At 38.0% G+C, this 27,496-nt stretch overlaps 1 protein-coding gene across 1 annotated transcript in view; it reads right to left on the reverse strand.

Moving 5' to 3' along the window:
• Positions 1-21,330, reverse strand: part of LOC113116425 (epithelial discoidin domain-containing receptor 1-like) — a 29,835-nt gene extending 8,505 nt beyond the window's left edge. The window contains exons 1-11 of the mRNA XM_026284588.1: positions 20,982-21,330; positions 11,215-11,367; positions 9,327-9,429; positions 6,562-6,790; positions 6,332-6,479; positions 6,099-6,201; positions 4,852-5,038; positions 2,767-3,016; positions 2,212-2,325; positions 1,485-1,532; positions 532-692 (exon numbers count right to left, since the gene is read on the reverse strand). Coding sequence (XP_026140373.1) covers positions 532-692; positions 1,485-1,532; positions 2,212-2,325; positions 2,767-3,016; positions 4,852-5,038; positions 6,099-6,201; positions 6,332-6,479; positions 6,562-6,790; positions 9,327-9,429; positions 11,215-11,311 — 1,440 coding nt within the window. The 5' untranslated portion in view covers positions 11,312-11,367; positions 20,982-21,330. The remainder of the gene's footprint in view (positions 1-531; positions 693-1,484; positions 1,533-2,211; positions 2,326-2,766; positions 3,017-4,851; positions 5,039-6,098; positions 6,202-6,331; positions 6,480-6,561; positions 6,791-9,326; positions 9,430-11,214; positions 11,368-20,981) is intronic.
• Positions 21,331-27,496: the final 6,166 nt, after the last annotated feature.

Here is a 27,496-nt window from a genome sequence, read left to right on the forward strand (position 1 = left end):
TGTGCTAGTATACTCCTAAAACTCTATAACAGATAAATGCAAATAAAATGCAGTTTTCTATTATGAGAAAATAAATCAAACAGATAAACTACAATTTTATTATTATTATTATTTTCATACAACAGCTTAAAAACAGGCCTGGCCGACATTTAGCATTTTCATGGTTATCTGTATGGGTCATTTTCAAAACCGATTTGCCTATAATAATAATAGTTTTAATGCAACATTTTTCTCAGAGCCCTTGTTATTATTAATTTAGATAATCATGAGTGCAAATTATAGGTTATCGGTCTACTTGACGGATTAATTTAATGACTCGCTAATGAAGATTTTACTTGATTAGGTGATAAGTGAATGATTCAATGACTTACTAATAAAGACAGATCACTTATTTTATTTCTACTTGAATCAGTGCTTTTGAACGAATCAGTAGAACAAATGAGTTCATGACTCACTCTCAAAGACAATGATACAAATACTGAAAAGTCCCAGTGCTATTAAACTGTATAAAAACACAGTAAGGAAAAACACCTTGCCAAGTAGTTTCTTCCAGTACTGCCTCCAAAGTATGACAGCTATGACAGCCAATAGGAGCAGGATAATTCCAACCAGGCAGCCAATCAGGATGGCCGTGTTGCTGCTGTCATATTTGGCCACAGGTAAGCCTGCCCTCAGAGTGACAGCAGGAAACTCTGTTAAAACCAAACACAGGAAAGTTTTATGATTAAGTGTGTATGTTAGTGTAATGCTAGTCTGACATTACAAATGATTACAAACACCATAAATGAGGCATTTCAAGACATACATAGTGTTTAGAGAATACAACCAAAGCTTATCTGTCCATTACAGCCCCCTTCTTATCTTAGTGCTGGGTGGAGCAGTAATAAGTTAATGCCTTCATGGTCACTGACACACTTTGTGTGATTTGACTTGCTTTCAAAGCGTTCTTATACACTGTTTGTTTGTTTTTGTGTGTGTGTGTGTGTGTGTGTGTGTGTTCTTATGTTGGTAAATTTAGGATGCAGCTGTTGTTTTGGGGGACTGTAATAAGCTTTGAAGGGAGTAAATGAGCTGTGAGAGTGGGCACAGTCCTAAAGCTGAGGGAACTGAAGTTAAATCAAAGAGGGACAAACGCAAGGACAGCTGGAACAATTCCACAAAGATCATTTATGAGTTTGGCTATATGAAACACTCAAAACAATAGAGCATTGTTAAAGTTAAGGAAAAAAAGAACATCAGAATCATGCATAAAAAAACATTCTCTCCAGGCATCGAGATTGAAATGCATGCACTCACACGACAAGCAACCACATTCTCAGGGGATTTTATGAGGGCAGGGTTTTCAGTTGTAAAGAAGTTTAGAGGGGAGCATTATAAAAGGCCTCTGTACTGGTAAACATGCCATAAAAATCTAAGACGTAAGAACAAGTATTGGAGACGGTACTCTTTTGTTCCCCTTGTCCTCCTCTCTTTCTCTCTCTCACCTGTTGGTATGCTGCTGGGCAGCAGTGAAGTAATGGTCATGAGGAGGTCTGGAAAAATGAGGGTGTACAAGTCAGAAGAGGGCGAATTAGAGAGATAGGGGTAATGGTGACCTATGAGTGCTGAAAGATGAGGGAGGGCAGACTATGAGGATGGGATGAAGCTAGGCCTTTTCAGTTTGTAAGGATGCATTTTCTCAATAATTCTCCAAATAAACCTCATAAATAGGGTTGTAAATCAAGAAATGGTTCCATCAGAAAAAATGAAATAATTACAATTTTATTATTGACTTTTACATATTTAGTATCATTGGTTTAAAGTTATTTTATTAAATTTTTTTATAGAGTATTTGTTGTAATTACGTGTAGTATTATTTTTATTATTCATATAAAGTATATTTACACACAATATGTTATACATTACTATATTAAAATAAGTAGTTTTGTTTTTGGCTTGTCCATAGCAAAACACATTCTACAAAAACAATACACACACACACAAGTGTTTGCTTATATGTGATGCGGTATTGTACTTTTACCAAGTATTTTAAAACAATTATCGGGATGGGCAACATCCAAAAATACTAAAAGTATCATAAAAAATCATTACGAAAACAAAATCATGAGAATCTTTGCGATTCCAATGCTATCAATCAGCGCTAATGCAAACATGGCAGGGCTGTGTATGCCACACAGACTTTGTGGATGGGTTGACGTGTGTCCGACTCACCGGTGGGGCTGCTGGTTCCGTTTGTGGGGCTGGGGGTGTGAGGAGAAGTAGCATTGAGAGGACGAGTGCTGGAGGAAGGCAGAGGAGGAAGGATGGATCCATCCTCAAATGGCACTGGAGACAAGACAGAGAAAAGGTAATGGAGATAGAAAGAATTAGATAAGCAGGCTTTATCTCGAATACAGCATGAATATTGATCATTCTGGCTCTCTGTCTTATCTACAGACCTATCAAGTACCGGTCTCAAAGTGAATGTGACACAAAATCTTACTTTGAACCCACTTTGAACATTATTTAGTTAGGGTAATTTTATTTTATATCATAACATTAGGCTGGTTTAAAACAGGGTTTTTACACAACTCTCTAATAAAAAACGCAACCAGCTCAACCATCAAACTGCATGAAACAGGAAAACAAATCCGGTGTATGTAATAAGTCTGATACATAATAAACTGCTACTTTATACTTGAAAGTGGCTGCAGCACTGTAATGCTAATGAGCCAGAGTACTTTGCTGTGAGAGGTCAGGTGTGTGTGTGTGTGTGTGTGTTCATACTCGAGTAGAAGCTTATCTCGCTGATGAGGAGCCAGTGGTCACTGAAAGAAAAACGGCAGCGCAGAATTTGCGCCGGTCGTCCTCCGAGCGGCAGTGAGATGGTGCGGGACGAAGGGTCGTGCAGGTCAGACAGCGGCACTTCAAGCCTGAACGCAGGCTCCGCCCACGGGCTCAACAGACTGGCCTTAAACTCACACACCACTTCGTTAAACACCCGCACATGCTGAGTGTGTCTGTGATTGCTGTGCACCTGAAACACAGAGATTTCAAAACAAAAACTGCAATCAGACACATCGAGACTGCAGGGAACAAAAATAAGGAGCAGTGGAAACAATAGAGAAATCAGAAGAAAAGTATTTACTACACAAACGAAGAAAAAGAAAAAAAGAACCAGCGAGCGAATGAAAGGTGGAGGGCAAGAACATAAATAATGTGACAGGTTAGACATTAATGGTGTTGTTAGGTCAACGTGTAACTGCTGCGCACATGTGTGCAAACGCTTATTGATACATAAACTGTTACAACAGTGCAGGAGGTTAACACGTAGCAAAAGCTATCATGGTGACATCTCATAAGTCTCTCTCTCTCTCTCACACACACACACATATATATATGCCTTGGTGGGCTGCCCTGTAAAAAAATATTTTGTAAAACATTGTTCGAGTATATTCTACAGGAAAATTCCATTTTCAGATTTGTAGTTATAAATCTATTATTTGTGAAATTTACTGGCAGTTTCTGAGTGAGAACTGTTTTAAAGTAAATCCAACAATGATTTATTCTCTGTGTGTGGCAAACTTTGCACTGGAGTTCCTGAAGCAATGGGGGGTTGATTTGTAGAGGAGAAGTGCCAGTGGGGCTGGCTGTATTCTGAAACTGCAGATCTAAACAATGGTCTGGGAGAGTGAGCACAGAGAAGCAACATAAATCATCGCGCAAAGGCACGTGAACAAGCGCTTGTTGTCATGGGAAATTAAACCTCTGGTCCTTTTTCTTAGTATCTTTTGGGAATCTGCTGCAAGACTTGCAGGAAGCAAGTATTAGAGGAAGTGTTCAAAACAGTGGGAAGCTGCAGGAAAAACAGGGCGACATGGGAGGATGATGGCGTTTCTGAATTATGTTATGTCAGGGAGAAATGAATGACGAGAACACTGGCTCTGGAGACCGGAGAGAGCTAGAAGTGGTACAAACTAATTCTCATTCCTGGTCAGAAAGACGCTTAAAAATTACAATGCACTCACACAAACACACATACATGCAAATAACAAACTAAAGAAATAATTATGGTGCAACAAATTGGATTCAAAACACTCGGATGCCTCTCAGAATCACACACGACCACAAATGCAAAGCCGCAGGCAGAAAGACGAACAAAAACAAATCAAATGTTCATTAAAGGGTTGAAGGATAATGACAGACTCCTGAGGGCAGATTTACTGAGGCGGAGCTTCATTACTGCCCTACTAACTGACTGAGATGAATTCTGGGATAGTGCCTGCCGTCTGGCACAGTGGAAAGTTGAACAGCAGATCATTTACTCATCCTCAAGTCGTTCCAAACCTATATGACTTTTGCTTTTTTTTTCATCTGCAGAACACAAAATAAAATATTTGGAAAATATATTTTTTATGTTAATGGAATTATTTTAATATTTTGGACTCCAATGACTTTCATTTTATGGACAAAAACTGTTATTTTGTGCTCTGCAGAAGAAAGAGATGAGTAAGATTAGTAAATGACAGAATGTTCAGTTTTTTGGTGAACTATCCATTAATGTTACGTCAGTTAGCTGAAGCTAGAGATTAAGCTTAAGTTTAAACATTTATATTTTTCTTACACGAACACAATGCTTCACTTCACAAGGCCTTTCCGAAACCCCTGGAGATGTGTGGAGTACTTTTTATGATGGATCGATTCACTTTTTTGGGCTTCAAGATCTCATCCTCCATTCACTGACAGGACATTTTTAACATTACTCTGACTGTATTCATCTCAAAGAAGAAATCATGGGGCAATTTTTATTTGTAGGTGAACTTTCCCTATAAGTTTCCAAACATATTTCAGGCTGCTTGTACACGTACTGACCTGCATGGTGTGAAAGACCCGTGGTTTCTCAAAGTGAAACTCAATGTCAACAGTGGGCTGGCCCAAGGTTTCTCGATTCCAGCCGACGTAATCATATCCTGGCCACACTCTCAGCTCTTTACTCTCCATGAAATCATTCCCACCTAAAACACCATCACACAACTGGCCCAATCCTCCGAACATCACCCTACGGAGAAGAGAGAGACATAAGTCATTAGGCATGTGCACACACATACACCCAGATGCATGTGCACACACACACACAGATGCATGTGCTCACACACACACAGATGCATGTGCTCACACACACACAGATGCATGTGCTCACATACATGTTGGACTTTCCCATGCATACCCACATCTGGCAAGTGTCAAACGTTAGCTTAGCTATTGCAAACATTTCTGGTCCATTAAAACACATCTGGGAATGTTTCTACACAATATTCGTCAACCCCACCTGACAGATACACATACATACATGAGAGAGGGCTCTGGACTTTACATACATCACAGAAAATTAAGCCTGACAGGAGCAGGTGAGATTTGAGAAGTTTACCTCAGCAAGTTCTCAACTGCTTGTTTCTGACACACAGCATGAACCTAGGGTTGTGATCCAAGGAACTGTTGTTTTTCTGCTTTTTTTTAAATAAATAAATATATATATATATATATATATATATATATATATATATATATATATATATATATATATATATATATATGGTTCTAGAATGTGCATTCTTCTACAATTCTAAAATACTTTTTAAGCATGATTTCAAATGTACTCTGAGCTAGTTCTTTTTAGCATATCAAAAACATACAAGTGAATGACTTAAAATACACTTTCCAAACTAATGACTCTTAAAGGTCAATTAAGTGAATCAAACACACCCAGCTTATATTTTTTATAATTGATTTGAGAAAGTTATTAGAAAATTTTTATTTATTTATTTTTTTACTTGTTTCTTTTTAATGCAATAATTCAGTTATGACAGTATTCATGTATTTCTTTACGCCATTAATCATTTATTTATTTAGTCCAAGGGAATCTTATAATCCCCATCCCTACTTCGGCCTACTTGTTTGTTGGGAGACAAGAAGTTGATGATTTTAAATTATATTTGGTGGTTTCTACATGATTTTAGTTACTAACTTGATAGCACACACATACAATTTTCATGCAGATATGAAACACTTTTAGGAAGTATGAAATTACATTCTTAAAAAAAACAGTGTGTGTACATTACCCTTCCTCTTTACTGCCATCATAGATGGAGTCATTAAGGTAGACAGGAGTGCCTGACAGGTCCATCACATGGCCCACAGGAGCGGTGTATGCCTTTAGTCCGTCTAACAGAAAAGCAGCACATAACTCAAAGGTAAACATCTATCCATTGCAAAATGTTCCTGGTGTGCATGTAATGGAGTTGAGAGCGTGTGTGACCAGGATGATGGATTGCTTGTCGCGTGTTGGACTCACCCTTCCAAACACAACCGTAGAGTTCAACTCTCAGACAGACGCTCATTACGCGGTCCGCCAGCGGGTAGAAGCGGATCATGCGTGCTATGATGGGCGGACCCAGGTCCTTCAGGACCACATCATACGTGTTCTTGTTCCCTGACACCACCTGAGCCAAAAACATAAAATATCTAAGATCCAAATTCTGCTAACAAAACTTCAAAAAATTCAAAGGGGGGTGGGTTACAAACCTCCTGTCCCCAGCGGTCCTTCCACGTTATCCAGTCTCGTCCATCACGAGAGTATTGCAGCCGGTAACTGCGTGCAAACTCCCGCCCGAGCCCATCTGCATGGCGACCCTGTGTGCCCACCAGAGACAGGAAATGAAGCTTGCGCAGATCCACCTGCAGGTACTCTGCGCCGCTGGGAAACACTGGACCAGCTGGACACCACGCTCCATCCCCCTCTCCAGTACTCAACCTAAGACAGGACACAAACATAAGCATTATGTACATGCTCAACTATATATACACAATTACAAAGGTACAATTAATTATCCTGAAAATAACACCACAATGCAAACATTCTCAAACAAATCTCAGATAAAACAAAAGCAAAACAAATCAGCACATAACAAAAAGCAAAATACAACACACAACAAATCTAAACAAGCTAATTAAAAACACAACACAAAAAGCAAAATACAACCAAACAACAAATTAAAAAAATAAAAATAAATAAGCAACACACCACACAAGCAAAATACAAAACAAGATAAACAAAATCAAGAACAAAAAACACCACAAAACAAAACAAAACAAAAACACAAAACAATATAAAATACAACAACACACAACGACCCGAAATAAAAATAAAAGCCTACAGGCTAATGAGGTGATATGTGTAAGGTGAGGTCTGTGTATAAACATCATTACCTGGTCACACTTTCGCGCATGCCTCTTAAACATACACACAACCACCTGTATGACATTTAGGTCATTTCCTCTTTTAAACTCCCTAACACACTTCACTCTTTAACACAAGTAATAGCCCGAGCTGTTGGCTGGCTCAGTATCCGTACTAAACGTTCCTCACTCACAGAAGAAAGAACAACACTGAATGTCTCCGCATTCAGCGACTGATATCACATAGGTGACGAGACACAGATGACACACAGTGGAGACCACAAACACTCAAACGATAAGAGAGATGTGCCTGAAATAAGACATCCCAGTGAGGTGAGGGTACTGTCACCTCACTGAGACCTCACTGTGACACAGCTGAGAACAAGAAACTGAGACCAGCCTGAGACATTCTTCACCATGACCTCAGAGTCACAAAGTCCTCACAGAGTCTCGCAGACCTTTTCAAAAATCAAAATGAGATTTAGTCCACTTTGAAATGATCTAGGACACTTACACCATCACAGTTCAGTCAAGTAAAAAGATCAGTGTTGGTCCAGATCCAATTTAGAAATTGTAAGTGCAACAAAACTGCAAACAAGGTTTGCTCCTGCAGAACATTCCACTTCTAACCAGTTAACAACGTTTGTGTCGCTGTAATATTGTTTATTCCTTGGTAATTTAATCGGTGTTGCTGCTTTTCCTTTGTGGAGAGTGTTGGCTTGTTTTTTAACTTTATACACAGAGTTCAGCAATTGTGTTCTTGAAGTAAAAATCCTATTCATTTCCTCCGCAGGGGAACTGATGTTTGACATTAACTTCTAAACTCTTAAAGACAGACCTAAAGTACATTGTTTGTTTATCAATGGTGATATGCTTTTATAGATAGTAAAGGATAGTAATAGAAATCTATGGAAAGTCCCCACAATTCAGAGAAACCTAACGTGTGTGTGTGTGTGTGTGCATAAACAATGTAAAATATGTCAAATTTAAATCTTTACATCAATGTCTTTTGTGATACTTCATAAGATTTGTTTCCCCCTTCAACAAACCCAATAAACACACATTCTTTTTGCATTGGATATTTACATACTTTTTAGCTTCAAGTCAAATTTGGACATTCACCTCACAGCTGGTTGGTTTTGTTCATAGCTTATAACTTTTCAAAGACATTTTCAAAATCTCTGTAGGAGAAAAAGAATGGTGCATTGTTACCATATACTTTTAATACCATTTTTGCACACAATGAATAGTATACATTCATTATACAGAAGTCTTTGCACATTGTTTGAAGGACACCAATGTGCCAGATGTGGAATACATGTTCAACAGATTATCAAAATAGCAGTTAGTTGCAGCTCTTCTTCATTTGGTCTTTCTCTCACTGCATCTGTTGGTCTTCTGCATATTGTCACACAGCTGTTCTTTTGAGAGATCACGTGTGAGAACCCTCCCTAACATACAAACATCACACACACCCCTAAAGCACTGTATCCCCACCATAAATCCCATCTTCAGCACCTCTCAGCACCCCATCATTCCTCTTAACCTCCACCCTCTTTCTTCTTTATTCCCCTTCTCCATTTAAGGCTATTGCTCCTCTCCCTCGGTCCATTTTTCCTCTAAATCTCCTCTCTGTTCAAAATCCCCCTGCTGTCTCAAACAGAATGTGGACTTAATAACAACCACATGATCTGTGTGCTGCCAGAAAACCCTTCGCGTGCACACATGCTTCTATCTGTTTCAGGCAGGGACAGTTGACGCTAACCTCAAAACTTATTAGTCAATGTGGTTTTGTGTCTGTTTTTGTGTTAGTTGTGTGTGTGTGTTACGTCTGCTACCGTGTGTGTGTGTGGTATTGGCCTGTATTCAGCAGTATGAGAGTCTAGTCCAGACAGACAGTGCTGTAATGTCATTACCTAATGCTCTATATCAGGATACGCTCCATTACTGACATCTCATGTAACCTAATCACGTCCCCTCATGAGCCTCACAGAGCCCACAAACACAAACAACCAACCACAAATCACAAACACAAAATCAGTGTGAGAATACTGAATTATGCACGCAACTAGGGAGCAACGTGTGAATTGAAAGCATGTGTTCACACTTACCTGCCGTGTTTGGCCTCGGTCGAGTCGGACCAGGCGCTGGATGCGGTGATGTCAGAGTCGGGAATGGTGCCATCCTCCATCCCCAGAGCATAGCGACACTTAGCTGTGGGTTACAGAAGAAAACACTTCAGACATGCACACACAATGAAGAATCAGGACTGACAGAACTGGAACTAAAACACTTTATTTTAAGCTATTAACAAACCATTAAATATGACTTTTGCCTCAATAAACTCCTAATTTTCTGCGTATCAATAGTTAATAAGGTAGCTGTTAGGTATAGGTATTGGGTATGTAAAATATGGTCATGCAGAATATGTGCTTTATATCTAATATACTGCCAATATTTTTAATAATAAGAATGCTAATAAACAACTAGTTAATAGTGAGAACTGCTCCATATACTAAAGTGATACCAAAATTTGCTTGTTTAACTGAAAAAAGGCTGAGAAAAAACCCAAAACTGAAATTATTACAACCAAATTAAAACAAAAAAAAAAATGGTTAAAACTAAAATGAAAACTGAAAATAAAAGACAATTCAAATCTAATCAAAACTAATCCCTGGAGCAATGTTTTACCAGACTTCTTGGCGTGTTTTTGTCCTGATAAGTAAAATATAAGTAAATAAAGTCCCACACATGCAACGTTGCATTGTTGGAATTGCTTCAGCAATGTCTTACAGATGTATAGCGCAGGGAGCAGGAAAAATGAGGAAGAGATGAAATGAGGAGAGTAGAGAAAAATCTTGGCACAAACAGTGCTTAAATCATCCACACGGATCACGTGTCAGTCCAGCCTGTGTGTCAGTCCAGAGGGTGTGCCTGTCAGTGTGAGCTGAAGCTGGGGCTGATGGGGGACGTTTTGGGGGGGGACGTGCTCAGTTGCTGTAAAGTGAGTCATGAGATAAGAATGCGAAGGCTGGAAAACAAACCCTGCCCAGCCAACGAGACCCACACACACACACACAGAGAGTCACACTGTGGACAGGTGCCTGTTTCATTACATCATACCTCTGCTGCCAATAAAATGCTTTCTCTCTTTCATACTCTCTCTTTCTCTCTCCATCACGTGTAATCTGTCTATCTCACACATCTCCAGCTAATACAGAGCAGAAAAGAGCTGTGTTTTAGTCTTTCTGGATTAAAGGCAGATATCTTCTCGTTTCAACAATAAACAGTCTCTGTGACACGAATGCAGTTATTTTCTGCTCCTGATCTATTTGCATCTCCCCGCTCATCTCTCTTATTCATTAGCCACCTGCAATCCAGCTTAACCAGATGCTAAATGATCAGAAATAGTACTGTAATTATTTACATTCGGCCCCATGTGAGCATTACATTTATATGAGCATTGTGCCAAGTATTCTCAGACAAAAATATGCTTTACCTTAGTTATAACTCCACATAAATGCAACTTTGGCATGCTAGAAAATTCTCTATCAGAGTAGCATTTCAATTCATTCTTTTGTGAATCACTATCGGTCCTCTCATTTTCAGTCTCTGGCAAGCCACACGTCCAGACGTTCCAGCTTCTTACATGACTAACTATCAGTAACCGGTCATGGAGAAAAACACTGCAGCTCATACGCATGGATCATAAGCCTTTATTCTGACTGGGTCTGAATATAATGACTTCTAATGACCACAGAAACATTTCACACAGGCATTAAAAACACATTAGAAACCTCAACAAACACACAAAAGTGGCCTGGAAGAGTTTAAAGACAGGAGAGAAGACTGATTAAAGGAAATCTGACTTTAGGAGGACCCACACATCCTCAGGGTCGGACCACAAAACCACAGATAAATAAACTGAGAAAGTGTTTCTCACACTAACTATGATGTATGACAGGAGCAGAACACCATCAGAACACCTGACATTCTTACCAGTGTCAAAATGCCAATCCACGTCCTCGGCCCCCGTCCAGGAAACGAGGAGGACAGTGAAGAGGGCAGGCAACAACGGCAGCATCTGTGTTGACATAGCAACAGTGACACCTGGTTACCTGTCCAGAGTTGAGCTATCTTCTACAGACATACCTGAGGAAGAGAGAGAAAGAGAATCAGTTACATGTACTGAAGTGAATTCATGTAAATTAATCATTCATTTTAGCAATAAATAGAATCTATACGTTCCAATACTCATACCCTTTTTTCTTTCTTTTTTTTGATTTGAGCCTATTTATTTATTAGTAGTTATACTACTGGGCCGGTGAATGCCTGAATCTGATTGGCTGACAAAAGTTCTGAGGTGTGCAATTCTTAATATATACGTTATCCTAATTCACACAAGCTCTCTCTCTCGCTCTGTATCTCTGTCGCTCTCGATCTCTAATAACTTAATTAATAACTTCATTACAATGCTATCACAAACTAAATTCCACAATTGCCCGTCGTCAATTATTCCTTACGTATACCTGGCTATAGTTTGTGTAATTCTGAGCTGTAGTTTTTCCTTAGTTCTCTTATGTTTTACTGTTAAAGTTCACTACATATAATAATTAAAAATATATATAATATTTTTTTAAAAGTATAACACGTTATTATAGGGACCAATTCTCACTATTACCTATACCTCTAACCACTACCTTTCTAAGTATTAATAAGCAGCCCATTAGGAGTTTGAGGCAAAAGTCGAAGATAATGGTTTGTTAATAGCGAGATTTGAATCTTAATATAAAGTCTGACCAATTAAAGAGTTGCCACATACTTTATTAAAGAGCTACTCCACCCCAAAATGAAAATTTGATCTTTAATCACTTGCACCTGTGTTGTTTTTACACACCGGTTTTCATCCAAAATATCTTAAATTGTGTTCCACAGACGAACAAAGCTTTTACAGGTTTGGAACGACAGGGGGGTAAGTGATTAATCACAAAATTTTCTTTTTGGGGTGGAGTATCCCTTTAAGGGTGCACAAAACATTGGTATGGTATCGGTGGTAGTCTGATATTACAGTTTCTAAAATATATATGTAGTCAATATTTATGCATTTAGCAGTCGCTTTTATCAAAAGCAACTTCCAGTGCATTCAGGTTTTATATAAACACTTGAGATCACTTCATTTACGCTGGTGGTCCATCAAGCTTAGAATTTCTCCTAAACTCAATATACTGCAAGCCAATAAACACACATATCTAAACGCATTAGAAAAAGAAATGACACAGCGTGTCATGTTTTCCATTAACATCAACCCTTTGTCTCTGTGAACATGGGATTTGTGTTTGTACATTAGGTTTCTTTTTTAACTGATACATTTATAATAATACAAAATGTTTTTTGAACACAAAATGATTTCTGAAGGATCAATTGACACTGAAGAGTGGAGTAATGGCTGCTGGACATTCAGATTCGCCATCACTGGAATACAAAAACATTTGAAATAAAACAGAAAATTAAACATAAACTGCAATAATATTTCACAATATTACTGTTTTTCCTGCAATACTAATTAAATAAATGTGAGCATAAAAGACTACTTTCAAAAACATGAAAAACATCTGTCTCAGATGTTTGACTGGTAGTGTTAAATGCACATGCTATACACTTGTTGTACTTGTTGATAAGTTACAGATTTTTTTTTTTTTTTAAATCACACACACATGCAGTTATTCCAGCATCGTCTGGCATTGCTGTTATTCCATCCCCGTTAAAACAAGATCTCTGTGAATATGTGATTTGTGTTTGTATATGGAATGGGGGTCTGTGTGTGTGTGTGTGTGTGTGTGTGTGTGTGTGTGTGTGTGTGTGTGAGATGGCAGCTGTCCCGTGTGGAGTGACAGCGCTGGTTCTGGGCTCTCTGAGAGAGACAGACAACTGATGCACAGCTGTGCAGACACAAGGACAAAGAGCGTTGAAGAGAGTAGAATCTGAAAGGAGGTGTGGAAGAGGTGTAGACGAGGCATGCATGTAATAGACCCAGCTTAATGGACTGTGTGTTAGTGTGTGCTTGTCATATTCAACATACTCGCTGTGTGTGTGTGTGTGTGTGTGTGTGTGTGCAGCAGCCAGTGCAGCTGTCCTGAGCTCGAGACAGGCGGTGGCCAACACACACAGGCTGCAAGTGTTTCCAAAACCCAGAGAAAACAGACAGTACGGGAGAGAGAGAAATATCAGTCTGTATGTCAAATTATTTGCTATTGTAACGCAAGTTGGAGTTTATTACAGTTTGCATTACGAATCTTATCACGTCTGTGGACAATAAGTGCAATCGCTGTTGTGTAACCTTAGCAACCTATGAACAATTTCAATTAAGCAAATCAAAATGATTGAGAGGGAGAACTGAGACCACGGTCCAAAATGAATACTCGCCGAGCACCAATGAAAGCAAAAATTGACTTTGGCAAGTAAGAGATAATTGCCAGTTGGCTGGTAACTTTATTATGCACTGCAACATTACCTCATCTAAGTCAAATCTTAAAAACAATAATATTAACTTATCAAATCAAAGATTTATGTAGAGACTGACATAATGACCTGTGTGTGCACGGTTTCACTGCCTGTAAGAATATTCTGGCTTGCAGTTGTATAACCTTGGACCCTGAGCACAAAGGAGAAGGGGAAAAACATCAGAAAATATAAAACTCAGGAAATGAGTTCTGCTGTAAATTCAAAGGTAACGCATTTATATGCTAAGTTTGATTTGATCTTTCATTTCCCCTATAAATGTCCATTTCATGTTCTACTAAGAAAGATATTTCTATATAGCAGCATTGCCTTCATGGCTCTTTGCTGGAGCGGATGAATGAACTAAACCTCCCCAGAGGTTATAAGTATGCTGATAGTCCTGCGGGAGCCATATAGGAACCAGGCTGGAAAGAACGCCCCTATGTACTGCGTTCAAACAGATGAAGATCTTAAACACTCAAATGACTCACTGCATACATCTACAGTCAATCAGTACCCCTATACGTATATGGTAACAATGTGGTTCATAACTCAGGTTGACACCACTGAGGTCACTCTGGGTGTGATTCTGCCCTAGGGAATTTCTCACAGCAAATTCGTCAGTTCAGCTTCATTTAACAAAACCCTTTTTGAGAAAGTTTTAACTGACTTGCCTTAAGCAAGTTCACACACACACAAGCACATCATGAACTGTCAGTATAAGACCTGCTGAAAAAGCAAATCTCATAAATGCTTACAGTGTGGGTGTTTTTGAGTCTACTGTATAACCCTAAGGACACAACGGCTGGGCAAACAACATATCACATCATCAATACACATGACGCATCATCACTGCTGACCTCAATCTGCATAATCACAGAGACAAACTAGAAGAAAAAAAAATACATAATTAAAATTTGGGTGATTATTGGTAAAATAATTTAAATTTTGCAGATTCTGAAAGGGGGGTGTATATTTTTGACCAACTATATAAGGCTATATTTGCTAACAGCTTGTGTCAGTGCAAACAATCTCTTGGAATAAAAAAAAGCTACTGTTAAGATTTACAAAAAGAGTCATTGAAAAATTTGTGCTAAAAAGGCGTGGACATACAGTAATTTTGACCTTATTGCGTATGCATTTGTAGGAGTTTCCCTTTCAGACACAAAATGTATGGGAGAAGAGTGTTTAAATGAATCACACAAGGTGATTTACCAAGGTTTGCACTGCAGTGGTCAATTTACTGATATTTATGCCATTTATTTGCTACCCCAAAAAAGGATGTTTTAAACCAGATGGTGATTTGCGCTGCTCTTCGTAGATTGTGTTGGTCATTATGTATATGATCCAGATGCGTCTGTGTTCTTTGATGTGCACACTGAATGTTTAGATCAGCCACAGAAGTTCCACTCACATTGGTGCTTTTATGCTTTTAGTTTTTTTAATTACTCGTTTTTACAGTGTTTATTCTTTACTCTAAAACTGCCTGCTGCTCTTCAGAAAAATCCTTCAGGACCCACAAATTCTTTGGTTTTCCACTATTTTTTTGTATTTAAACCCTTTCCAACAATGACCTATTGACTTCAAGATCCATCTTTTCACACTGAGAACAACTGAGGGACTCGTATGCAGCTATTACAGAAGGTAACAGAACACTCAATGATGCTCCAGAAGGAAAAAACATGCATTAAGAACTGAGGGTGAAAACCTTTGAACAGAATGAAGAGTTTTTCTTATTTTGCCTAAATATCATGTTTTTTTTTTTTCATTTAGTACTGCCCTTTAGAGGCTATAGAAGATAGTTAAACTTTTCTTGTTTTTATTTTGTTGTGCACTACTAGACCACCTTGCACACACACACAAAAAAGTCAAATGTCAACTTATTTTATAGAAATTATACAAAAATAACTAGCTATTTACTTCACTTTTTGGTGCTACTTTTAACAGACAAAGATAACAGAGAAAAAGAAAGGAAATTCTCTGGGAGAAAGGAGGAAAGGGATTTGGATTCAAACCTGGATCTCCTGTACGTGGACCACAGTTCAACATGCCCTGAGTGCTAACTGCTAGGCCATCTCTTACAAATCTTTTTAATTTTCAATAAATCATACAGAGTATGCCATTGCTTTCATTTCATCACCATAACAATGTCATAGTGTTGTTATACAACACTGATTGAGTAAAACAGTGTCCAAACTGTTTAAATTACAGTGCTGATTGTGAATATGCGAGTCCCGCTGACTCCGCCAGGCAGTAGAAAGCTTTCCAACCACTCCATCCAAGTCTGTGAAGAATGACTGAATCAATGTGTTCTCACGCTGGCATGAGAAAGAATCAGTGAGTAATGCTCATACTGAGGAGACTCAGTATCCTCAGCTCTATTGTTTTGATATTTCCCTTTAAACATCAGATAAAATGGAATTTCCTCAGTGCCCAAGTGACAAATATTCTTTATCTCAAAGAGACCGACCACACAATCTCTGAAACACATCCCCTCTGAAGTTAGCTCTCCAACAGCAGCAGTGTTTTGAAGAACGAAGGGTCATGTTAAATCATGACTCAGGTGTGAGTCAGTCCCTGCACTAAATCAGTTGCACGTATGAGCTGTTCCTTTGGCAGTCCAGCCAAGATGACCATTAGCCTCTGAATTTGTGGCTGACAGGAAGAGGAAATCTGAATTACTTACTCAATGAACAGGAAAAGAGTCAGAGAGAGGACAGATGAAAGAGCAAGCAACAGAGAAATTAGCATGAGAGAGAACAAAAATGACAGGAAGGTTTAGTCACTTTACGAGACAAGAAAATTTTCCTGGAATTATCCGGGATGGGCCCAATTATTAAAACTGATGTTATTTAAAGCCTTATCTACATAAAAACCTCACCCAGCAGACATTATTTGGCCTTGACCCGCCAGGCACATTTATGCACTTGCCACATTCACCTAGTCACCGTCTCAAAAATACTCACAGCTGACCAAATCCACTTTCCCATGCACTGATATCCAGAGAAGTTTATTTGAGCTAATAAAACAAGAAATGTGTTTTCTTGTTACTGTGTTGACCTGCCAATTATCAAGAAAAGTCAACTGTGAGGTCAGATATTCCATGAAATGGCAGAACATGCACCATTAACAGTTTATGAAGTCTGAAATGTTCTATGAATTGAGTCTGAGCTCTTTTACATTCAAGTTTGGGAGAAACATGTCCATCTCATCTTGTCATACAAAGACAATGAGGCTTTACCTCATTCCCGGGACAACTTTCCCAGCAGCACCGCTCCACCACTGCAACTCTGCCTTTATTATTTCATCTTCATTAATTCATCTCCAAGTGACATTATTTCAAATCTACATGTATAATTCCCAAAGATGCACCCAAAGTACTTGCACCCAAACCATCCATTAGTTTTCACATTGATGACCTTCATTTAAACACCTTAATTGATCCAAATGGACTTTCGATTGAAATAAAAGGGGTGGTGCAGACCTGGAATAATCCAATCTACAGGGAAAAAAAATCATGTAAAAACTTGATTCACGATCTTCTCTTAGCTGTCTTTAAGATATGTCATCAAGGCAAAAACGACAGTAACCATTTGCAACTGGCAAACCATTTGTGAGATGTGCATCCAGACTATTGATATGTTTACCTGCAGAAAGCAGACAAAATCAAACTCATCATAGTGGAATCACTAAATGTTTCGGTCAACCCTCCAAAACCATTTTGGCTGAAACCAGAGTTCCTTTTATTGGTGCTTGGACCAAATGTTTTTCAGTGGACCGAGACTACCAACAGCACATTGCTTCTCAACAAAGAGACTGGTTAAACTATTGTTGCTGGTTAGAAAATAAGTTGCAGGCTTGTGTTGTGAAATACCACCCCTAAAAATCTTCCTCGGTCTGCATCACTTTATGATTGTAAATGTAGCTTTGTCATAGTAAAAAGAGCTCGGAGATGAACAAAACAGCCCATCGACATACATGAAGGCAGGTTCTACAATGAGTAAAAACAAAGAGAGAAGTGTGATATTACTCTTTTTTTTGCAACTGAATTTGAGCATTTTGAAGTACAACGAAAAAGAGAATAAAAGAGGAGTACAGTCTTTAGATTGAGGGTTATTAGTCATTCAAAATGGGTGAAAAGGCAAGAAAGGATGGCATTTTCAAGAAGTAGATGAGCCAAAAGTAATAATAAACAGAACAATTCCAAGAGGGTCCTTGCACCATTGGTGCTCAGGCCCTAAAAAAAAAAGAAAGTGAAAGAAAATAGAGAGAACAGGTCAAAGCAGTGTTTTATGCCCAAAAAAAATCATTAACCTGAGTGCAAAATCTCCTTCAGAAGCTTAGCATTAGATTGCAAAAGATGTATCTTGACTGATTTGATGCGTTCACATATCGCAAAAGCAGAAAGAAGTTCTCAGCACATACAGAAGTGTAGGTGCAATATCTGTCTGATGTCTGAATAAATAAGAAATAAATAAGCAAGCCTGGCAGCAGTTGTGATTGTTAGCCATATGCAAATCAAAACTGTCCTACCTGTTCAAACATATTTTCATATTACATTCAGGTTTATACACCTGCAAATATACCTAGAGGACATGCTAATGAGTGTTTCCTCACCGTTCAAACTACATAACTTCTTCCGTTATATATAGACCATTTAACCTCTATAACCTTAATAAATGTGTATATAAACACAAACACTCGCAGCACTCTATAGGAGCTGACAAGAGAGACTGAAGATAGATAGAAGACAGAGACATGTAACTGAAATGAAATGAAAAGATGGATTGGATGGATGAACGATTTACAGCTAGCTCAACATCAAGACAGGACAGCATGAAGAAAAACAGTGATGGAAGACAGAAGGTGAACAGAATGTGATATGAAGTAAAACAGATTACTCCGGAAGATAAATCACAGTATTGAAAGTATGTGGGCTGAAGGGGAAAAAATGAGAGAGAGAGAGAGAGAAAAAGAGAAGTATAGGGTGTGTCAAAAGAATTTAATAGAGGTAATAAGACCGTGTGATGTTAGATCCAACTGAAAGGACATTTCCACTCGCTATGCCATGCGTTTCTTTTCCAATCCCTCTATCATTACCCACCACATGCTAGTCAGAGATTACCTTGCTGTTTACACACATATGAGTGTGGAGGCAAAACGATTTAAGAGATGCATGAAAATCTATTCATTGTGAGCTTAAACACACACACAGAATGAAGTGAAAAGCAAAAAAAAAAAAAAAAAGAAAAAACAATTTATAGTTCTTTGTATTCAAGTCAAATCAAACCTCCTTTGGATAATGACCCAGCGGAGAGTTCTTGGGCAATTTTTTCGACAAACAAACTCATAATAAAACCCTGACTGCACAGATCAATGCTTCTGACCTCCTCAGAGATGTTTGCGGTGTGTCTGTTTGCAGACACACACACGCGCAGACATTCCTCTGTACCCCTCGTTGCATTTGGTCCCCTCCCTCGGTGACACAGCACAATTCAGTGCACTTTTCATTCATTGTGTCTTTATTCACAAGCCTCTGAAACCCATTATAAGCAGAGAGAGAGAGAGAGAGAGAGGAGAAAAAGAAGATAGAAAAGGGGGGAGGGTGAATTTTCAGCTTCATGGTGCATTCATTAGCATCTCTTCATTGCTTTTGCGCATACACTGCATTTTCTTTTGCCTGTTCAGAAGACACAAAAACCTGCTGAAATACTTATAAACCCAATAAAATACTATCTTTATAATATATTTACTAGGATGAAAATTAGATGGGAATAATCTGACATCGTCTGAATGGAATCCCATAGCTCTATTACTATGGTTACCATGGTGATGTTCCTTGTCTGCTTTTTCAGAAAATTAACTCTTTTTTTAATGCAAAAGTCCCCTTATGTGTGCATTTTTTGTATGGTTGGTGATTTAGGTGCTTTGAAACCAGTTTGAAGTTTCTCTCGACACCGATCCATCCACAGGGTCTTGTGGTGGTCTGAGATCATCTCTGCCACAGGGTCACAACAAAACAACTAGATCTCATAACAAAACTTTACTTCACGAGGTGGAATTTCATACACATTTGTCTAGAAACATACATTTAAAAAAAAAAAAGGTAAACATGGAGGTCCACCTCTTACCTAACTATCAGTGGAGAGCTATACCTGACATACAAATGAATTGGTACAAATTCGATTTAGCCACAAATTTGCCAAGATGTAAAATACTTACAAATCACCATGATTTTGGACAAACATAACTACTATTTTACCCATTTAATCCTACTAGTAACATCTGGGACAAAAATGTACCTTTCACTTTGAACGGTTTGAGTTGATGAATTTACATGGAGCTGTAAACAACATAAGTGCATACTTTATTAGTTTCATTTATACATGTTTAGTGATAGCGGTCACTAGATCCGTTTTAATTCGATTTGTTCCTCTGAAAGATAATATCTGATTAAAAAGTGTACATTGTTTATGTAATTTCTCCATTCAAGAAGTTAAAAACACATGTGCTCAACAATTATGATTGAATCGGTTAACGTGGTAAACCATCATTTACAAGCTGTAAATAATTTCATACACCAAGAGCAATAGTAAATCAGTGGATAAGGCCTGAGAAGTATTCTGCATAACTCTTACAGGTTTAACACCATGACTCGGCAGGCTAGCGTGCTTTTGAGACTGCTCTGCAATAACAGTTTACAGCAAGATTGCGGTAGCTAATAAATACTAACTTACGCGTAATGCCGGGGCCACAGGTGGGTAAATATACCACCAGTATGACCCACAGCAGTTTTCAAGTCATTTTACAGTATTGTTCTAATAAATGATCCCATTGAACCCTGGTTCCAGGTATCATAACCATAACTAGGGACCATTTCAATTCCCCGGGCGGGTGCGAATAACAACTTCACAAACAAAACAGCACGACTCCACACCAGACCGAGCGCATTCACGGTACCGTGGCAGACGTCCAAACTCCTCACACACACACACACACACACACCGAGACTCTTGGACGCCACGCACGAGACAGTTAAATTCACTCGCGCGACGAGTTAACACGTTTGAGCCCAGTCTAAAACAACTAACGTTAGGAGGTTAATGGAAAGCCAAATGCGTTCCCACGCGGTGGTCGAAACAACACTCATTTCCGAATATCTACAGTGCATTTGCTAAAAACGATATAGTAAAAGTAACGTCTGACAGTTTGCTGACCATAGACAAACTACACTTAATGTCATTTTAATTTATTTTCATATCACTTACCTAGAAGTCTGTCAGACCGCGAAAACGTTTCCAAATGTGTCGCCTGATCTGTTTAATCCGAGTTGTTCACTTTGGCAGGTTGTTTATATACTAGGTAAATATAGTCTGGCACAGTCTTATGAGTTTGTGCTTAAAGCCACAAAAGCACCAATAAATAAACCGAGTCAAGAAAGCAAAGGCAAAAAGTTTCTGAAAGGAGGCAAGCTGTACGTCCCACGCTCGGAAAGGTTTGTAAGGATGAATATTCTGTAAGATCCGACTCTGGCGTCCTTATTTATTTCTCAATCAGTGCTTCTCTCTCCGCGCGCTCACAAGCGCTTAGCTTTTAGACCTCTTCCTCTTCCCCTCAGGGCTTGCAAACACGACCAGGTGCTCATTTACATAACTGCACTAGCTGCGTCCAATGGCAGCCCTCAATCAGGTGCTTCTTTGAATATTTCATGAGGCAACTGACCAATCCGGAGCGAGTAAAGCAAGGAACCCGTGACCTGGCTGCTCCGCTGTAAATGATACTCAGCGCTTACCTCTGAGAGGCTTAAAAAGTGTAACATTAACGGATAGATTTTGGGAATATGAAATTTAATATTGCTGGTAAGGAAACAACAGGATTTACCTTGTTAACCCTTTCCGGTGTCCACCGTAAATATAGTACTCGCTACATTTCTAATAACTAAACATGGTTGGCTTTTTCCCTTCAGAGTTTGATGTTAGCGTCAATAAACAAGCCTTTGTGGTGTTAAAAGATGGCATTATTACAGAGTAAAACTACAGCAATATACCATTATGCCCTGAGGCAAGACAGTAAAGATAGTGTTAACAGACTAAAACCTGAGCTCAGAGGCAATAAGGAGGAAAAGTAAAAGAAACCTCGTTAGATTAAAAGGTTCAGACACTAGATTCTGCAGATGTACAAATAAAGGAGAATGAACGGGTGTGGTGCTCAGTGAAAAATGATATTAAAGGTAAATAAGAAGGCTAGAGAAGGGTGGTGAGTGAGTGAAAAAGCTATTCCACAGCTATGTGTTGCTACTTGCCCATCCACTGGAAGGAGATGGGAATTGGAAACTTGTTGGCAGTCATTCAGTAACACTGAGATAAATAGTGGACAGAGAGAAACAGCAGCCTACCAAGTCAATATTGTTTCTCAAAGCCTACTGACCGCAGGCATCGTGTATGAGCATGAGCACGTGTGAAGGTATTGCTTTTTATGGCATGGAAAGAATTTGCACAGAGAAGTGAAGCATATTCGAGAAAAACAGTGAGAGATATCATTTAACATCAGGTTTAAAACTGTAACAAAAGTTTGTTTAAGGAGAGAATGTGTTTAAAGAGAAACAGAGAAGAATTGAAGGAGTTCCAGTTCAAACATTATTTTGAAAGCAGCTTGTTCTTTTGTCCTGTTCGCGCTGAAAGAACAATTGTGCATGACCTAGTTTGACTTTGAATAAGATTAACTTTAACTCACACACAGTTTTAATGGTTCAAGATTCTGACCCACATCCCCTGGTTGATTTATTCTTTCCTCACACTTTGCTTAGTAAAGTTGTCCTTTAAAAAATCCACCCTATTTCATTTCTAAATGCATGTTAAATGTATTTTTTTAATGCATGTTTATTTTTATAAAAAAAAAAAAAAAAAAAAAAAGTTTGATCAAAATGCAAACTGGAGCTTTCAGTGAAAATTGCAAACGTCTCTTTGGTGGCTTACAGAGAACGTCTACAATCATTTAGTCCACTTAAACTGTATACGTATCACAATACAGAAAAGAGATCTGATGCAACTTCACGCAACTTTAAAGTTGACATGAAATGGTAATTCACTCCTCTTTTCTAAATGCATCTTAATGGTTTTATTTTTAACATTTTATGCATGCATATATTATTATTTTTATTTGATTTATTTTGATATATTTTAACACTTTTTTGTCATTTTTAACCAAAATGTCGCTCTTCAATGATAAGGCAGACTTTTCTTTGGTGACATATGCCAGACTTTTCCTATCATTTTCCTTGGATACAAATTACAATACAAAGAAATGATCTGTCGCTGTTTCCATTACATCATGACTTTAAATTACTGACTGGTTCAGTGGGTGCTCTTCTGTAGTTAAAAAAGTTGGGAGAGGTTTCAATGTTGAATTTTATGTTCCAAGTGATTCAACTAATCTTCAGGTTTTATAATGAAAATCAATACTGTGAAGGGTATTTCACCACAGTGCAATAAAGCTGAGGGTGCATCCCATGAACAGATCTCAGTTTACAGGGTGCCAGAAGAAAAGACAGGAACTATAACTTTTCGACTGAGTTAGAAAATGGAATGCCTCCTCCAAAGGCTTAACTTGTGATATAACCTGATTACTTCTTCCACTCCTTCTTCTTTTCCCCACTTCCCTCTCTGTTTTACACTCCCTCCTTTTTTTATCTCTCCCCAGCTACCCTAGTTTTATGTGTTGCTCTGGCAATCTGCGATCCCCCTGTAATGTTGCAATGACCTTTGCACATTGTTTCTTTGGTTTCCACTACTTGGACTAGCTTTGTCTCACTCTCTGATTCCTTCTCTTCCTGAAAAAAGGTCCTCTGTGTTACGCTTTCCAACCCCACCCCCCACCCTCTCGCTCTCTCTCTCTCTTTCTCTCTTAGGTTCAGCTAAACAGGCCTGATCCTGTGTGGAATTCACTGTGAAGGATGGAGAGGGAAGAGTGAAGTGTGGCTGAAAGGAGAAGGAGGTAAATCTAATCCGAGTGAAAAGTGAAGCTGGTTAGAGTGAAAAAGAGAAAGTAAGGGAAGCGCGACGCATTTGAAAGAGCCTGATAGTTAAAGAGTTTTACCCCCCTGAGAAGCCAGTAATGCATGACATTTTAATACATTTTAATGAAATTGAAAAACTGAGGTTATGTAAGGCATGTAGAATCAGCGAACAATAACAGTTTCACAAAATGTGAATAATGAATTCAATTAAAAGACAGTTCAGAAGAAGTGAAATAAAGTGCACACATCTGTTATAAAATGTCCCTCACACGGATCCAGGGTGTGAATAAAGGCCTCCTGTAGCAAATCATTGTGTTTTTGTAAGATAAATATCCATATTTCAAACCTGTCTAGGTTTCTCTTTGTGAGGTTTGGTTAGCAGTGACTGAAATGCATCTTAACACACAACTGCCAGTGTGCATGGAGAGGATCTTGAGAGTCCAGGAGCTTCAAACACCTGTCGGCTTTTTTACAGCTGCCATTACAATACAGTTCATTTGTTTGACAGAAACTTTCCTTAATAAATCTTCATCTGACCAAGATCTTATGTGCTCGAAATCACTCACAAATATTGTAACGGTTCAATAATCTCTATTTGCTTTTTGAAAAATATATATTTTTTTTGTTCTGATGCCTTTTGCAAGACATTAGACGTTTCATACTTTTCATTTTCAGAAAGATCTTTCTTCCTCACCATATTTCATGAGAACTGTAACTTTCTTAATAATGTGGAACAACCTCTTTAAGTAGGGTTTCCATTTACCTAAGAAGACCTGGCGAACTATTGACCAAACCAGTCTGAGATTGATACCAGTTACCTGAAATGATATGAAAAACAACTCAAACAAAAACTCTTTATTGCACCGAAATCCTATTGATAGCTCAATTGCATTATAATTTGGAACACGGTGTACCATAAATAATTTGCATTTGTTCTAGACACATGGACAGACAACACAGAAAGGTACAAATGCAGTTTATGGTCAAATAGTGAAATTAAATGCCATAAATTACTTTAAAAAGCTGCCAAGTTGCATAAATGTACAAGGTCAATGATGAGAGAGAAAGAGCATGAATACCAACATAATAGTTTGCATATAAAGCATTCCATATTTTAACAGTTCACTTTCAACGGTGTCATCTATACGATTTATGTAATTAAATGCTGATTAAAGTGAGAAAGCACAGATCATATGTACACCCATGAGTCCACATGTATGCACCCCTCCCCATCAACACACACACAGCTGTTGAGGGGCAGAGCGGCTTGATCACTCTCACAATGTCAGGCTTGCAGAATGTGGGGAAGCGTCACAAACTGGCATTCCACTCATTCCCTTACCAAAGCACATAATCTATCCTTCTCTCCCCCTTACTCGCTATGAATCCCTCCCGCTACATCAGTTACCAATGTGACACACATAAATCCTCCCCCATCTTCACACACACACACACTTGAAGAATAGTAGGACACTCTCTGTTCTGTCCTCTCCGGTGTCCCGTTTCATAATGGCTGGTTGTCTCAGGGGCCCAGAGGTTCGAGAGCTTCTCTAAAGTATCATAAGAGCGTAAAAAGACACGGATGATCCAGGGAGGCAGTACAGAAGGAGGGTGTGTGTGTATTTTGTGAAATGAGATCAGTCACATTTGGTGTCTGAGGCTCAAAGGAATGTATGGCTTTTGACTTTGTCCTGTTTGCATGTGTGTGTGATGTCGCAAGACAATGACAGTGACAGAGGGAGATTCCTCCTGGTGTTATGTTATCATCACATCACATTACTGATGAAATATTAGACACTGTATGCAAGTCAGACATGTTTTTAAAAGTTGGATGAAGGATGATGTACACAGATCCTTGTTTAAAGTATACATACCCTGATGAAATATCACTTCTTACTTGAAAATATAAGCACTTGTTTTAATCATAATGACTAAAAGTACTTTCCTTTGAATGTATTAAATGTATGCTAATCTATAATAATATTATTTTATTTATATTAATATTAGTGCTGTCAAACGATTAATCGCATCCTATATAAAAGTTTTTGTTTATATAAAATATGTGTGTATACTGTGTATATTTATTATGTATATATAAATAGAAACACATATATACAGTATTTAAGGTAAATATGTTATGTTTATATATTAAATATATTTAAAAGTAATATAAAATATATTAATATAAATATATATACATGTAAATATTTTCTAAATATATACTGTATTTGTGTGTATTTATATATACATAATAAATAAATACAGTGCATATACATATGTTATGTAAAAAACTTATTTTGAAAGCGATTAATAATGATTAATTGTTTGACAGCACAAATTATTATTATTATTATTATTATTAATTATAAAAACATTTACCAATAATAACACTATTATTATTAATTTAAACATTTAGAAATTAATATTATAATTATAAAAATATATATTTATAATGTTATTATGAAAAAAAAACGAATTATTATTTTAAAAATTGCTAGTCTAATGTTCCAGACACATATTTTTTTCTGAAATACTGTTAAATAAAAATATTAATTATTAATAAATTATGCACTCAGAAAGAGTGAAGTAAAAGTTTCCCTAAAATTAAAATGCTAAATATTAAGTAATAAAATACAAAATTAAAACCACTGAACATACTGATCATGGTGCAAGATGCTAAAAACAACACTGAGGAGCATTGCAGGTCAAAGAGTTCCATCTAGAGCTGGTTTACCCAGACCAACAATTAAACAAAACAGAGCAAATTGACCCAAGAACATATCAGGCGTGAACCATCTCTTAGTTTGTGTCATCAACAATCGCATTGAGTTTCTTTAGGCTTTTTATATTGCATTGATTATGGTTAGCATTTACCTATTCTGTGTTAAACATATTAGTTTGCACAATCGAAGATACTGACCGTTTTAGGTTACTCTCTTGAAGCTTTTCCGAAAGGTGAAGGTGTCAGAGGTCACAGGGTCAGGTTGCAGCCGCGGGTGGGAGTCTGGGTGGGGGTCAGAAGGGTGTCAGTTCTCTGATCTCTCTTTTTTTGGGGGGTACTGGGAAGTAAAACTGCACCAGGCACAACCTCTGCTGCTTCATCACTGATATCAATCACCTCACATAGCTGGAGGATGTTCTGTTTGAGTCTGCTTCAAAGTTTTCATGGATCTAAAGTCTGTCAAATCATGCTGACCGACTTCTGTTATAACCGTCCTTTCAATCAGAAACTGACAGCAGAGAAGCACAACTGCTGGAAAAGAGGCTTAGCTTCAGTGTGATGAGGTTATTTCCAGACCCATAGTCATTTCCTGAACAGTAATCCCACTTATTATTTGTTGAGCCTATTCTTTTCTATGTTGTGTAGTTTTCTAAGATGTATTTGCATAGTCATTAATCATGTTTACCCCAATTGAGAATCTATATATCTATATCTTTCTTTTGTGGGCCTGAATATTAATTAATTCATAAATAGTTATGTTGTGTCTGATTTTTTTTACATTGTTTTTTGTTTTCTCTCTCTAAGGAAAATCTCCTTGAAAGATTAAAACAGATGGGTTAGTGTGACCGCAGGTGTTCTTTAGCAGACGGTAATTGTGTTTGTGTCTGTCTGTGTTTTTGTGTCATGTGGTTAGATGTTTTCGCTCTGCTGACCGCTTACATTATATACGGCAAGACTCAGGATTTGCAGAAAGTTCACCCCCAAATTAAAATGATATCATTGTTTACTCTTAAGTCATTTACCAAACCTGTATGACTTTCTTTCTT

The sequence above is a fragment of the Carassius auratus genome, chromosome 16 (genome assembly GCF_003368295.1).
Source record: "Carassius auratus strain Wakin chromosome 16, ASM336829v1, whole genome shotgun sequence".
In the NCBI taxonomy this organism is placed as follows: domain Eukaryota; kingdom Metazoa; phylum Chordata; class Actinopteri; order Cypriniformes; family Cyprinidae; genus Carassius; species Carassius auratus.